Source organism: Rhinoraja longicauda, chromosome 16 (assembly GCF_053455715.1).
Source record: "Rhinoraja longicauda isolate Sanriku21f chromosome 16, sRhiLon1.1, whole genome shotgun sequence".
In the NCBI taxonomy this organism is placed as follows: domain Eukaryota; kingdom Metazoa; phylum Chordata; class Chondrichthyes; order Rajiformes; family Arhynchobatidae; genus Rhinoraja; species Rhinoraja longicauda.
In genome coordinates, this window is record NC_135968.1 from 4,451,975 (window position 1) to 4,465,487 (window position 13,513).

The 13,513-nt window shown below is 47.6% G+C and overlaps 1 protein-coding gene across 4 annotated transcripts; it reads right to left on the reverse strand.

Moving 5' to 3' along the window:
* Nucleotides 1-3,448: 3,448 nt before the first annotated feature.
* Nucleotides 3,449-12,628, reverse strand: LOC144601119 (uncharacterized). Of its 4 annotated transcripts, none has more exons than XM_078413072.1 (3): nt 12,588-12,613; nt 9,890-9,926; nt 3,449-9,810 (listed from the first exon to the last, which is right to left on the reverse strand). In XM_078413072.1, the coding sequence occupies exon 3, from the start codon at nt 9,382-9,384 to the stop codon at nt 8,365-8,367; it is 1,020 nt and encodes a 339-aa protein (XP_078269198.1). In that variant the 5' UTR covers nt 9,385-9,810; nt 9,890-9,926; nt 12,588-12,613; the 3' UTR covers nt 3,449-8,364. The 4 variants fall into 4 exon arrangements, with proteins under 4 accessions (XP_078269198.1, XP_078269199.1, XP_078269196.1 ...); XM_078413073.1 differs by lacking the exon at nt 12,588-12,613 and adding an exon at nt 12,496-12,583; XM_078413070.1 differs by lacking the exon at nt 9,890-9,926 and having other exon boundaries at nt 12,588-12,628.
* Between the last annotated feature and the right edge of the window lie 885 nt (nt 12,629-13,513).

Below are 13,513 nucleotides of genomic sequence, written 5' to 3' on the forward strand. Positions count from 1 at the left end.
CTGAGCTGGATGATCAGCCATGATCATATTGAATGGCGGTGCAGGCTCGAAGGGCCGAATGGCCTACTCCTGCACCTATTTTCTATGTTTCTACTATCTAACTCTTTTAAATTCATTCAGTGAATTGGTCTCCACTGCCTTCTGTGGCAAAGAATCCCACAAATTCACAACTCTGGGTGATTTTTTTTTTCTCATCTCAGTTTTAAATGGCTTCCCCTTTATTCTCAGACTGTGGCCCCTGGTTCTGGACTCCCCCAACATTAGGATCATTTTTCCTACATCTAGCTTGTCCAGTCCTTTTATAATTTTATATGTTTCTACAAGATCCTCTCTCTAAATTCCAATGAATACAAGCCCAGTCTTTCCAATCTTTCCTCATATGACAGTCCCGCTATCCCGAGGATTAACCTTGTGAACCTACGCTGCACTCCCTCAATAACAAGGATGTCCTCCCTCAAATTAAGAGACCAAAACTGCACACAATACTCCAGATGTAGTTTCACCAGGGCCCTGAACTGCAGAAGGACCTCTTTACTCCTCTACCCAAATCCTCTCGTTATGAAGGCCAACATGCGATTCGCTTTAGAAACATAGAAAATAGGTGCAGGAGTAGGCCATTCGGCCCTTCGAGCCTGCATCGCCATTCAATATGATCATGGCTGATCATTCAGCTCAGTAGCCTGTACCTGCCTTCTCTCCATACCCCCTGATCCCTTTAGCAAAAAGGGCCACATCTAACTCCCTCTTAAATATAGCCAATGAACTGGCCTCAGATGCTGCTCAAATTGCGAACATCTTGGACAGTGCAGCTCACCCCCTCCGTTACACACTGGTCAACCTGAAGAATACCTTCAGCAACAGACTGGTTCCATCAAGATGCAGTATAGAACGCCACAGGACATCCTTCTTCCTTAATCCCATTAGGCCCAGACGCTGTAGGCCCCAACACTGTAGGTCCTGACAGTTTAGGTCCCGGCACTCCAGGTTTCCGACATTTTAGCTGCGGACAGTCTAGGTCCGGAGGCGCGGGCGCCATCTAACGGAGGCTGCGTAGCAACCCGCCTCCCGGCCCGGGCGGCCGCCATTGGTGGAGCAGGAGCATGTGGCCGCTGGCTGGGTGACGTCGCCTTGTCCCGTATTGAGTCGTTGCAGGCAGGCGTGGTCACGCCCTCTGACCCACGCTGTTGACACGCAACACCATCTAGAAGGCACGCCGTGTACTGCAGACAAGCACTCAGTAGGGCAGGGGTTCCCAACCTTCTTCGTCCCGTTTACCCCTGGCAACTTTTCAAAAGCAAATTTACACACACACTGTTTTGTTCAGTAATTTGAGTTTACACTTCTACCATAATAAAGCAACCAACAAAGGGGAAATTTAAAAATACAGTTTTTAACATTATTATTTTAAGTTCAAATAGGGCTTTCAGCGCTGGTCTTCTCCCATCAGCGCATCTCCGTCTCCCTCCTGGTGCTCCGAGTGTCCTGACACCTCTCCCCCTTCCTGCGCTCCTCCATGATCGGCGCCCCTGTTCCGCGCCTCGCTTCCTGTGGCTCTTCGGCCCCTTGCCGCTCCTGCTGGCCTTCCAGCCCTTCTCCCCGCTCGCCATCTCCGTCAGCCAGGGTCCGCTTCCACTTGGCCGGCGCTCAACACCTTGAGGCTGGGGCTGCTGAGCAGAGCCGTGGCCTGGTCCTCGACCTCGGCTCCCAGCCCAGCTCTCGCTGCTGCTCGGCCTCCGCTGCCGATCGGCCTCTCCCCGGTCCTCTTCCTCTTCGGGCTCAACACTCCGCTCCTCGCCTTCCACTGCCTCCTCCTCCAATGCCGTCGAGCCTTTCCTGCCTGGGCCCTTCGCCCTCAGGCGGGTCGCCAACCTCCAGCGCTTGCTGCTTCTGCCCCTGCAGACCTCCAGGCCCCTCAGCTCAGGTTCTTCCCGCTGCTCCTCTTCCAACTCGCTCAACCCCGTCCTATCCTCCTCCTCCTTTTCTCCCCCCACAGGCCGGTCGGTGGCCCCCTGCTTCTCGGCCTTGCTCTCCTGCCTCCCTTCCCGGCCATGTTTCCCCTTCTCCCGCCGGCTGGCCAGACGTCTTCCCAGCTGCTTCTTGTGTCTGCGGGCTTGGCAGCCCTTCTCCTGATTCCTCTTCCTCCACCAGATCCTCCAACTTCTTGTCATTTTTTACAGCACAAAAATTGGCCTTTTGGCAGCTTTTTAAAGCGAAGAATATACGTGTTGCATGTGTTATACTCGTGTATGCCGTAAGCTGCCACGTCCTCCAGATGGCTTGAGCGACTCTGTGCATCACGCAGTTTGACCGTACGACCTTACATGCAATCACCTAATTTGGGAGTGAGGTTGGCAACCCAACCCTCCCCAATCTTTGCACATCCCCAATCCTTTCCACCGGTCACTTTAGTTTCATGTTTCTTGTGTTTCATGACACAGTCACAGTTGGCAAGAAAATACACAGGTGACCGGTCGGGTGGAGACCATTCTTCACACTTCGTCAGTTACTCCAAGCATGTTGAGTTTATCTGTGTTGCGTTGTATTATTTAAATTGACTCGAAAACCAAAGCTTTTCACTGTACCTCGGTTTACATGGCGACCATGAACCTAAACCCACCCATCTCCACAAAGCGCTGCCCATCGGACTAAATCCAAATGGCGGCGCGGTCGACTCGCAGGGTTCGTCTTCCCGCCCGAACACCCTGCCAGTGCGCATGCGCGCGGTCGCGCAAGCTGGGAGCGCGCGGTTCTGACCGTTAATCTCGAGCGCGAAAACGGAGGCACAAGCGATGGCGCGCGAGATTAGGAAAGAAGCTCAAGAATTAATTTTTTTTGGTTCCTCACTTGAACCCGGCAAAATACGCCTTACAACGTTTAAAGTTTTATTTCCCCCGCCATTGGTTTGATTTAAATCCCACCCTCTCCAACCTGCCGTTGGCTCCAGCTCCTCCGATGGCCTGCCCTCGCCTTGAATGACAACACGTTTGGACCAATCAGATGAGCGAGCCAGCCTCCAACCATTCGGGATAAAGGGGGCGGGAGCAGATCAGATATTGACCCAGAGCGCATGTGCGAAAATGGAGGCGGGTCTGCAAATTGGAGGAAGCGCACCTCATATTTCGCTTGGGCAGTTTACACCCAGCGGTATTAGATAGCCCTTGCTTTCCCTCTCTATCCCCTCCCCCTTGCCAGTTGTCCCACTAGTCTTCGACTACATTCTATCTTTGTCCCACCCCCGCCCCTGACATCAGTCTGATGAAGGGTCTCGACCCGAAACGTCATCCATTCCTTCTCTCCCGAGATGCTGCCTGACCCGCTGCGTTACACCAGCATTTTGTGTCTACCTCTCGAATAGCAGATGCAGGTTTACCAAGGAAATGTACAAAGTACTTTAATCAATGGTACTTTATTTGTCACATGTACCGAAGCACAATGCAATTCATTTCGTATACAGTTCAGTACAGGTACAATACATAAGCACTTAAACATCTTAAATAAGCAGGAAGACAGAAAATGCTGGAATAACTCAGCGGGTCAGGCAGCATCTCGGGAGAAGGAATGGGCCACGTTTCGGGTCGAGACCCTTAAATATGCATCCCAGATACAATGCAAGTGTATAGCAGTGTACACTGAGATAGTATAGTCGCCAGATTTGGAGCTACACTGCTCCGTGTAGCTGCAGACCCTGGCTAGTCCATGTGCTCAGCACTTTGGATTAGTGCCTGATCCAGCCGAGCCTCAGGCTATTGCCAGGCCAACAAGTGGGCCACTCTAACGTTGAGCTGCACTATATTCCCTCCCACAGCCGGTCTGCTTACCAGCCCTCGGTTCCATCTCCCTCCTCTCCCATCCACGGAGCGGGCAGGTGCCGGGCTCGACTTCCCTCTCTGGATGGCTTCCCAGTCTGTAGCAGCAAGCCAGGACTGCTGTCAGGAATGATCGCGGCACCTCGGGACGACCTTATGCCGTGTGGCACCATACTGGAGTAACTCAACGGTCAGGCAACATTGCGAGAGAACATGGATAGAGCTTTTAAAGTGGGTATCCTTCTTATCCATGTCTTCCAAAATGCCGCCTGGCTCACTGAGTTACTCCAGTACTGTTGTGTCTTTCCGAGCGGGTCTGCAGTCAGGAGATGTGACATGTTCTTCCCAAAGGAATGTTCTTTTTAAAAAATAATTTAAGGGTCTAAAAGGCACTGGAATTTGTACTACTAACATTTCTTAACATTGTTTAAACTTAGATTGATTTAAAAATACAACATGGAAACAGGATCTTCAGCCCACTTCTGTGTTATTGGACTGGAGAAGGATCCTGATGCGAAACATCACCTCTCCATGTTCTCCAGGGATGCTGCCTAACCTGCTGAATTACTCCAGAATTGTGTCTTTCCCTTGTAAACTAGCATCGGCAATTCCTTGTGTTTCTGCAAAGTCCAGAGGGAACTCTGGACAACTTCCAGTGTTTTTGTACTTGAATCACTAAAAAGACAGGTTCAGCAAATTCTACTCCTGACGCTATTTTATAGACAATAGGTGCAGGAGTAGGCCATTCGGCCCTTCGAGCCAGCACCACCATTCAATGTGATCATGGCTGATCATTCTCAATCAGTACCCCGTTCCTGCCTTCTCCCCAAACCCCCTGACTCAGCTATCCTTAAGAGCTCTATCAAGCTCTCTCTTGAATGCATTCAGAGAATTGGCCTCCACTGCCTTCTGAGCCAGAGAATTCCACAGATTCACAACTCTCTGACTGAAAAAGTTTTTTCTCATCTCCGTTCTAAATGGCCTACCCCTTACTCTTAAACTGTGGCCCCTGGTTCTGGACTCCCCCAACATTGGGAACATGTTTCCTGCCTCTAACGTGTCCAACCCCTTAATAATCTTATATGTTTCGATAAGATCCCCTCATCCTTCTAAATTTCAGTGTATACAAACCAAGCCAGTGTTTCAATAAGGACAGTCCCGCCATTCCGGGAATTAACCTAGTAAACCTACGCTGCACGCCCTCAATAGCAAGAATATCCTTCCTCAAATTTGGAGAACAAAACTGCACACAGTACTCCAGGTGCGCTCTCACTACAGCCCTGTACAACTGCAGAAGGACCTCTTTGCTCCTATACTCAACTCCTCTTGTTATGAAGGCCTACATTCCATTGGCTTTCTTCACTGGTTTTCTTATAATCCTTTGCAATCTACACCACTCCAATTTCAATCCTACCTGGTTCTAACTTCTCTGGTCTCTGACACAGTTCAGTACAAAAAAGGCTTCCCCTTTTAAGGTTCCTGTTGTGGCAGCTCACCACCCTTTTATAAGTTACATTGTTCAAAGCTGAAAAGGACTAGGGGCAAGATTTTAAAATCGCATTGGTTTCTCTCCTGGCCCCTGAGATTTGAGAGTTGGTAAATATCCTGGACAGACACAAATCAGATCTCGTCCCTATCCTTCAGTTTGCGGTAAACTTAGCAGACATTTCAGGACAAAAAAACCCATTTGATCAAGAAGATGGAAACAATGTGAAGTAGTCAAAGTGAACAGAATAGTAATGCGCAACTTTTCCTGCAGAACTCGTTTACAATTTAATTTAACATAACTGGATACTGATATTTTTTGTCACAAGTACCTTGGCTCTCACCTTTTCATACAAAATCTGCTTCTCTGTTGCCTCCTTGCCTGTCCCCTTATTTTTATATTAATTTGTTTTTCAGGATCTGCACAATGCCTCGCAATCTACACCACTCCAACTACAATCCTACCGTTTTTCAAGATCTGTGCAATGCTGGCAAGGCTCGCATTTATTGTCCATCTCCACCCGCTGCTGACAAAGTGGCTTTACACTTTTGAGATAGAGTTCCTTATTTCTTCAAAATGTCCTAAGCACTGCGCCAATGTGGTGCAATAGTGGTGAAACATGTTTGTATCTTCCCCCAAATACCTCGGACATTGTATTCAGAACCACTGAGGCCTGCACCCAACAATACTTTACCCTGCATTAACTGGCGACAGACCCCTCCCTGCCTGCCAGCAGTCCTCCAGTATTAGATGCATGGATCGCTTGCTGGCGGATACTCAGTGCGCCGAAGGGCCTGTTTCCACGCTGTATCTCAAAACTAAACTAGATAGAAACAGATTGTATCCGCCAGTACTGTATCCCCAGCGTTGTAATACAAACGCTCGACCAATATTGCAACCCATTGTTGGGAGTCATATAGTACAAGAACGGACAATTGGTCAACCGTGTCCAAGGCCACTGTTTAGCAGCTATCTCTACTAATCCCTGTCCGTAGCCTTGCCTGCACTAACAATTCAAAAAAAATATCTAGATATTTCTTATATGTAACTTAGCAGGTCAGGCAGCATCTCCGGAGGACATGAATAGGAAACGTTATGGATCAGCACGAAACATCACCTATCCATGTCTGCCAGAGATGCTGCCCGACCCTCTGAGTTACTCCAGCACTTTGTACCTTGGTTTGTAAATTTCTTTGAAAAACCATCCTTGCCAGTAATATCTAGGTACTTATTTTAGGCTGACAGGGTATCTGCCTCCACCACCTTCTGCATTCCAGATATCAATCACGCCAGGGTGAAAAAGTTCTTCCCAACATCCTGTCCAAAACCTCCTGCCCCTTCCCCAAATCTTTGCCTTCTAGTTTCAGACATATTTTGTATGGGGAAAGGTTTTTTACTATCTACATCAACTATGCTGTGCCTCATCTTTGATAAAGGCACAGGTCTGTATCCACCAGAACCACGCTGGAGAAGACACAAGTGCTGGAGTAGTTCAGAGAGTCATGCAGCGTCTCAGGAAAATATGGATAGGTGATGTTTCGGTTTGGGACCTATCTTCAAAACAGTGCTGGATTTGGATTCCTAGAAGATTGGTCCAGGCCTGACCTGCTTCCCGGGTCTTTGCTCCGGGCCCTGGTCTTCAGCTGGGAGATAACAGGAGACTGGAAACTTTAGCTGCAGCCTTCACAGCACTCCTGCTGATCATCGTGTTTGTGTGTGTGTGTGTCCCCCACCTGCTGAAGTCAGGGCTGCGCCTTTAATGGGGTGGCCTCCAAGGATTACCAGCTCCAAGGCTCCTGACCCCGTACCCATTTGGTTTCATGAGAAAATGTGCATCCTGGATTTATACCAAATGCGACAGTCAGTTCCGCTTTGTGCTTTGGGCCAAGGTTTCAGTATATTGAATGGAAAATTGGACAGAATTGGAGACCTGGGCAGGTGGGACCATCTTCAAGCTGAATGTTGTGCAACAAGGAAGATAGATATCTTTAAAAAGAAACTGAATGTAAAGGTGAGAGAAATGCAAGGATTTTCCAGCAGAGTGTAATGAGAGGCTGGTGTGGAGCATAGAAAGTGATAGGGCCAGTTGGGCCGAATGACCTGACTTTGTATTCTACACGTTAGGGACATCCAGAGTTTATATCATCATATCATATATATACAGCCGGAAGCAGGCCTTTTCGGCCCACCAAGTCCACAGGCCTTTTCGGCCCACCAAGTTTGATGTACAGCAATTCCTAAATGATGAACATTTTATTTAGAAACCTTTGCTATAATACCATCGACTCTTTGGATACAAGTCTTTGGTTTATAAACCAATTTATCTTCTCAATGAACACCTAGTCTTCCTGTCTCCTACTACATCCTATCTTTGTCTTGCCCCCTCCCCTGACATCAGTCTGAAGAAGGGTCTCGACCTGAAACGTCACGCATTCCTTCTCTTCCGAGATGCTGCCTGACCCGCTGAATTACTCCAGCATTTTGTGTCTACTCTGTGCAACTGCCTCTCTCTCTGTAGGACTACACCAAAATATCCAGAATGAATTTTGCTCAGCCTTTCAAGTTACTAACTTTCCCTTAAAAAATCAATTTACTGGAACAAACGCTTTACATAAATTCAGGAATTACTGTACAGCATGTTTACAACATAACTAATCTATTTATCGTACATCTATAATACAGAAGCTCCCCGACTCACGTACGGGTTAGGTCCTGCAGACCCTTGCATAAGTCAGATGGTATGTAACTCGGAAATAGAAGTGATACTGCGCATGTGCAAATTAACTATCCAACTACGAAATCAGGTGGGAGCTCTGCCACGGAGAGCAGTTGGGAGCTCATAAAGAATTGGCTACGTAAGTGCTCGATTATGCAAGTTCCTTTTATGCAAGTCGGGGTGTGTCTGTATTAAACTACCCAACTACAGGGGTTCTTAGCATCAATAGAAATAAACCCGAACTCTGCCCAATAACCAGGGAATCATTCTGGGCATGATGCGCAATAGCAAGAATTGGAGAACATAAATGGAGTCTCAGCAGCCACAATGTTTAAATATTTCATACCCTAGTATTTTTAAATCTTCTCCTCAGTGTGAATTTGCTGGTGTGTCAGCAGGTGGGAAGACAGAGCAAATCCTTTTCCACACTGGGAGCAGGTGAATGGCTTCTCCCCAGTGTGGACTCGCTGGTGTCTGGCAAGGGCCGATGACTGAGTGAACCCCTTCCCACACTGGGTGCAGATGAATGGCCTCTCTCCGGTGTGAATACGCTGGTGTCTCACCAAGTAAGAGGAATCTGGAAATCTTTTTCCGCACTTGGAGCAGGCGAAGGGCCTCTCTCCGGTGTGAATTCGCTGGTGTATCATCAGATTAGAGGATTGCGTGAATCCCTTCCCGCATTTGGGACAAACGTATGGCTGCTCCCCTGTGTGAACCCGCTGGTGGCTCCGGAGATAGGACGAACAAGTGAATCCCTTCCCACACTCCGTGCAGGTGTAGGGCCTCTCCCCGGTGTGGATTCGCTGATGTTTCAGCAGGTGGAACGAGCGAGTGAATTCCATCCCACAAACAGAGCAGATGAACTGCCTCTCTCCAGTGTGAACACGCTGGTGAGTTACTAGGCTGGACGACTGTGTGAATCCTCGCCCGCACTCAGCGCAGGTGAACGGCCTCTCCCCGGTGTGAACTCGGTGATGCGTTATCAAGCTGGATAATAGGGTGAATCCCTTCCCGCAAGTCGGACAGGTGAATGGTCTCTCCCCGGTGTGAATTCGCTGGTGTGTCACCAAATTGGACGACTGGGTGAATGTCTTCCCGCACTCGGAGCAAGTGAACGGCCTCTCCCCGGTGTGAACCTGCTGGTGTCTCAACAGATGGGACGATCGACTGAATCCCTTCCCGCACTCGGAGCAGATAAACGGCCTCTCCCTGGTGTGTGCTTGATGTTGCGTTATCAGCTGAGACGTGTGAGCGAATCTGTTCCCGTTCTCCGAGCAGGTGAATGACCTCTCTCCGTTATAATTCTGCTGATGTGTTATCAGGGTACTGGATTGCTTGACCTGATTTCCGCAGTTAGAATACTGAAACGCTTCCATTTGCAGGAAGGAATAGGGGTTTGAGCACAAGAATAAATAAGTGTACCACTTCTCCAATACTAAGCAAGTTTCTCCTCAATGTGGAAAACAACCTGTAATAATAATTCACTTTGATGGGGAAAATATATGCCCGTCCTTTAACTGCCAAACTCTGTGGTCTTTCTGATCAACTCATCAACATACCTGGAGCAAGTGTTCAGTTACTCCCACTGCGAATGCTGCGATCTCTTCTCTCACAGTGTAATGGTTTAAGACTCGTTCCACAGGCACTTCTGTGCCATGCCCCTGCTTGATGCAAATCTCACTGCCCTGCTAAACAGGCAAATGTATTCTCTGCCATGAAATGCAGGTGTTGATGAACTGAGTGATTTTGTGAGAACTTGATGTGACGCTTGATTTGAAGTTACCATCTGGAATTTTTTATCCCTGTAAAAGTAGTTCACGCAAGTTATACCAAGAACGTAACACAAATTCAGAACAGATCAGTCAAGTAATTTTCACTCGCCTTTACGTTCATTCAGCTTCCCTTTAAACACATCGGCCTAGAAACATAGAAAACATTTGCAGGAGTAGGCTATTTCAAGCCAGCCATTCAATATGATCATGGCTGATCATCCAGCATCAAAGGTCTCAAAGGTCTTTTATTGTCATGTGTCCCAATTAAGGTACAGTGATATGCAAATTACCATACAGCCATGCTTTAAAAAAAAACGACAAGACACACAACTACATGAAAGTTAAAGTAAACATCCCCCATTCCTGCCTTCTCCCCATATCCCTTGATTCCGTTAGCCCCAAGAGCTATATCCAACTCTTTTGAAAACATCCAGTGAATTGGCCTCCACTGCCTTCAGTGGCAGAGAATTCCAGATTCACAACTCTCTGAGTGAAAAAGTTTCTCCTCATCTCAGTCCTAAATGACCTACCCTTATTCTTAAACTGTGACCCCTGGTTCTGGACTCCCCCAACATCGGGAACATTTTTCCTGCATCTAGCCTGTGCAATCCCTTAATAATTGTATATGTTTCTATACAAATCCTCTCTCATCCTTCTAATTTCCAGTGAATATAAGCCCAGTCGATCCATTCTTTCATCATATGTCAGTCCAGTCATCCCGGGAATTAACCTGGTGAACCTATGCTGCACTCCCTCAATAGCAAGGAGCCTAATTCAGCTCCTATGTCTTACAGAGACATACAACGTCCTGAGTGGCTTTAACAGGGTAGATGGTGTCAACTGGTTCCTCTGGATGAAGCCCGAACCGGAGGCATGATCTCAGATTAAGGAATTTTGGAACTGAAAATAAGTGGTTTCTATGAGCAGAGATCTGAGACATTGGAATTCATTGCACCATTCTCAAGAAAACTTGCATGGGTGATCGATAGGCATGATCTCAGATTAAGGAATTTTGGAACTGAAAATAAGTGGTTTCTATGAGCAGAGATCTGAGACATTGGAATTCATTGCACCATTCTCAAGAAAACTTGAACATGGGTGATCGATAGCATGGACTCATTGGGCCGATGGGCCTGTTTCCAAGTTGTATCTCTAAATACTCAAGGGTTTGATCTATAGTTTTCAGGATCAAATTAGAAAATGAATTTAACACAGGATTATCTGTGATTTTGTTGCATGGAGGAGCAACTCAAAGATGTGTCTCTCCTGTCTGTTAATGTTCAGGAGCAGCTTCTTCCCAACAACCATCAAGCTGTTGAACACTATGAACTTCAACAAAACTCCAAACTGCAAACTGTTATGGTGCTGCAAGCAACAATTTAATTGTTGCCTTTTGGGATATATGGCAATAGAAAACTCTTGATTTGACTTCTGTTATTCCACAGTGGAGGGATATATAAAGGTAATTGATAATTACATAATTTAAAATTGTATTCTTAAGGACGTTTAGAAATTAGAGATGCAGCATAGAAACAGGCCCTTTGGCCCAGAGTCTGCGCAACCTATTGATCACCCGTTCATACGAGTTCAATGTTACCCCACTTTCCCCATCCACTCACTGCACACAAGAGACCATTTAACTTACAACCCTGCATCTTTTCAATGTGGGAGGAAACCAGAGTATCCTGAGGAAACCCACATAGTCGTAGGGAAAAAGTGCAAACTCCCCACAGAAAGCACCCGAGGTCAGGATCGAACGCAGGTTTCTGCCGCTGCGAGGCAGCAGGTCTACCAGCTGTGCCACACCTTCTGGGTTCAGGATAGCTTTACAATAGAAATGAGATCTGAAATCATAGCTTAGCTCTCTAGTCTGTTTTCACATGGCTGATGTAACCCAACTTCACAAACTCCCTGTCGCAATTTGCTCAACATCTCCAAAGACGTACAGGTTAATTGACTGGGTAAATGTAAAATTTGTCCCTAGTGTATGTAGGATAGTGTTAATGTGCGGGGATCGCTGGGCGGCGCGGACTCGGTGGGCCGAAGGGGCTGTTTCCGCGCTGTATCTCTAAAAAAAAATCTAAATCTTAATAACTTTTTTCCTCGTGGAGAAATTTTGAAGATTGCAGGTCTGCAATCAAACATTACAATTGCTCCACACTTTTAAATCTCTACTCCTATAGCAACACTTCTTACTTTATCCATGATTTCCTTAAACTCTCCTATGTATCTGTACACTATGAATGGCTCGACTGTAATCCTGTATTGTCTCTCCGCTAACTGGTTAGCACTCAACAAAAGCTTTTCACTTTACCTCGGTACATCTGACAATAAAGTTACCTAAACTGACCCGCTGCATTAACCTGCATTAACTGCATATTGTGTCCTTTTGTGTGTGTCAGCATCTGCCTGTCCTTTTTGCAGCACTCCAACCTGACATTGTGTTCGGCGAAGATATTACGGGGCCGAAGGGTCTGCTACTGCTTGGATGTGGCAGAAAAAAGTTGCCGGTGGAATGAATAGCCGCTCATTACCCACAATCCCAGCGCGCCGAAAACTGCTCTGTCCTCCCACAGTGGCCGTGGCGCGCATGCGTCGCACCCGGGCCCGGGCGGCGCAGTAACTCCGGGCAAGGCCCGGGATGGGGAGCGCGGCCACGGAGCGCTGGGGGAAGAGTCGGCACCTGGATCGTCCTAACGTTTGCGGAACTCCTACCCGTTCCTTCCCCCCGCCGCTCCATCTATCAGCGGGTTTGCTGCTTCTCCGGGCTCAGCATGAATTAACCTCCAGCCCCGACACTCTCGTACCTACTGCCAGGCTTCTCGAAGCTTTTGTGCCGAGGGTTGGGTAGTGCGCATGTTTGGGGCGTCATTTCCCGTGCCGGGTGCAGGAAGTAATCAGCCACCCCCCTCCCCCGGCAGCTGAATGGAGAGCAGGGGGCAGAGTGATTGGAGGTTCCCTCATAGACACAAAACTTTGGAGCAACTCAGCGGGACAGGGAGAATTCGATGGATGGAATGAATGGGTGACGTTTCGGGTCGAGACCCTTCAGACGGAAGACTTCTTGAATCTGAAGAATAGTCTAGACCCGAAACGTCTCCCACTCCTTCTCTCCAGAGTTGCTGTCTGTTCCGCTGAGTTACTCCAGCATTTTGTGTCTCTCTTTGGTGTAAACCAGCATCTGTTGTTCCCTCCAGCATCCTGGCTTCTGCATGTTCTGCAAGGCATCATTTTATCCCACAAACGAGTGAGAATGTGCCCAAAGGTTTCCTTCACTTCAAAAGACACAAAGTGTTGGAGTAACTCAGCGGGTCAGGCAGCATCTCTGGAGAAAAGGGATAGGGGACCTTTCGGGTTGAAACCCTTTATCGGACATAGTCGGGGGAAAGGGAAACGAGGGATACAGACTGATGTAGGGAGATATAGAATAAATGAATGAAAGATATGCAAAAAAACTAATGATGATAAAAGAAACAGCCCATTGTCAGCTGGGTGAGAAGTAGAAGCTGGTGCGACTTGTGTGGGGGTGGTGAGAGAGGGAATGAAGGGTGTAATGGCAACTTCAGTCTTTGCCAAAAAAGTCCTTTCCGATAGCCATTACTTCACAGGGAGTGGGAGTGAACTTGAAGCAAACCAAGAGAGATTTTCCAAACGTATTTTCAGTTTAATTAGTCGTTTATTGAAGTAGTAGTACAAACAGGACTGTATCTCCCCAAGCTTTCAGCTCCCGTCG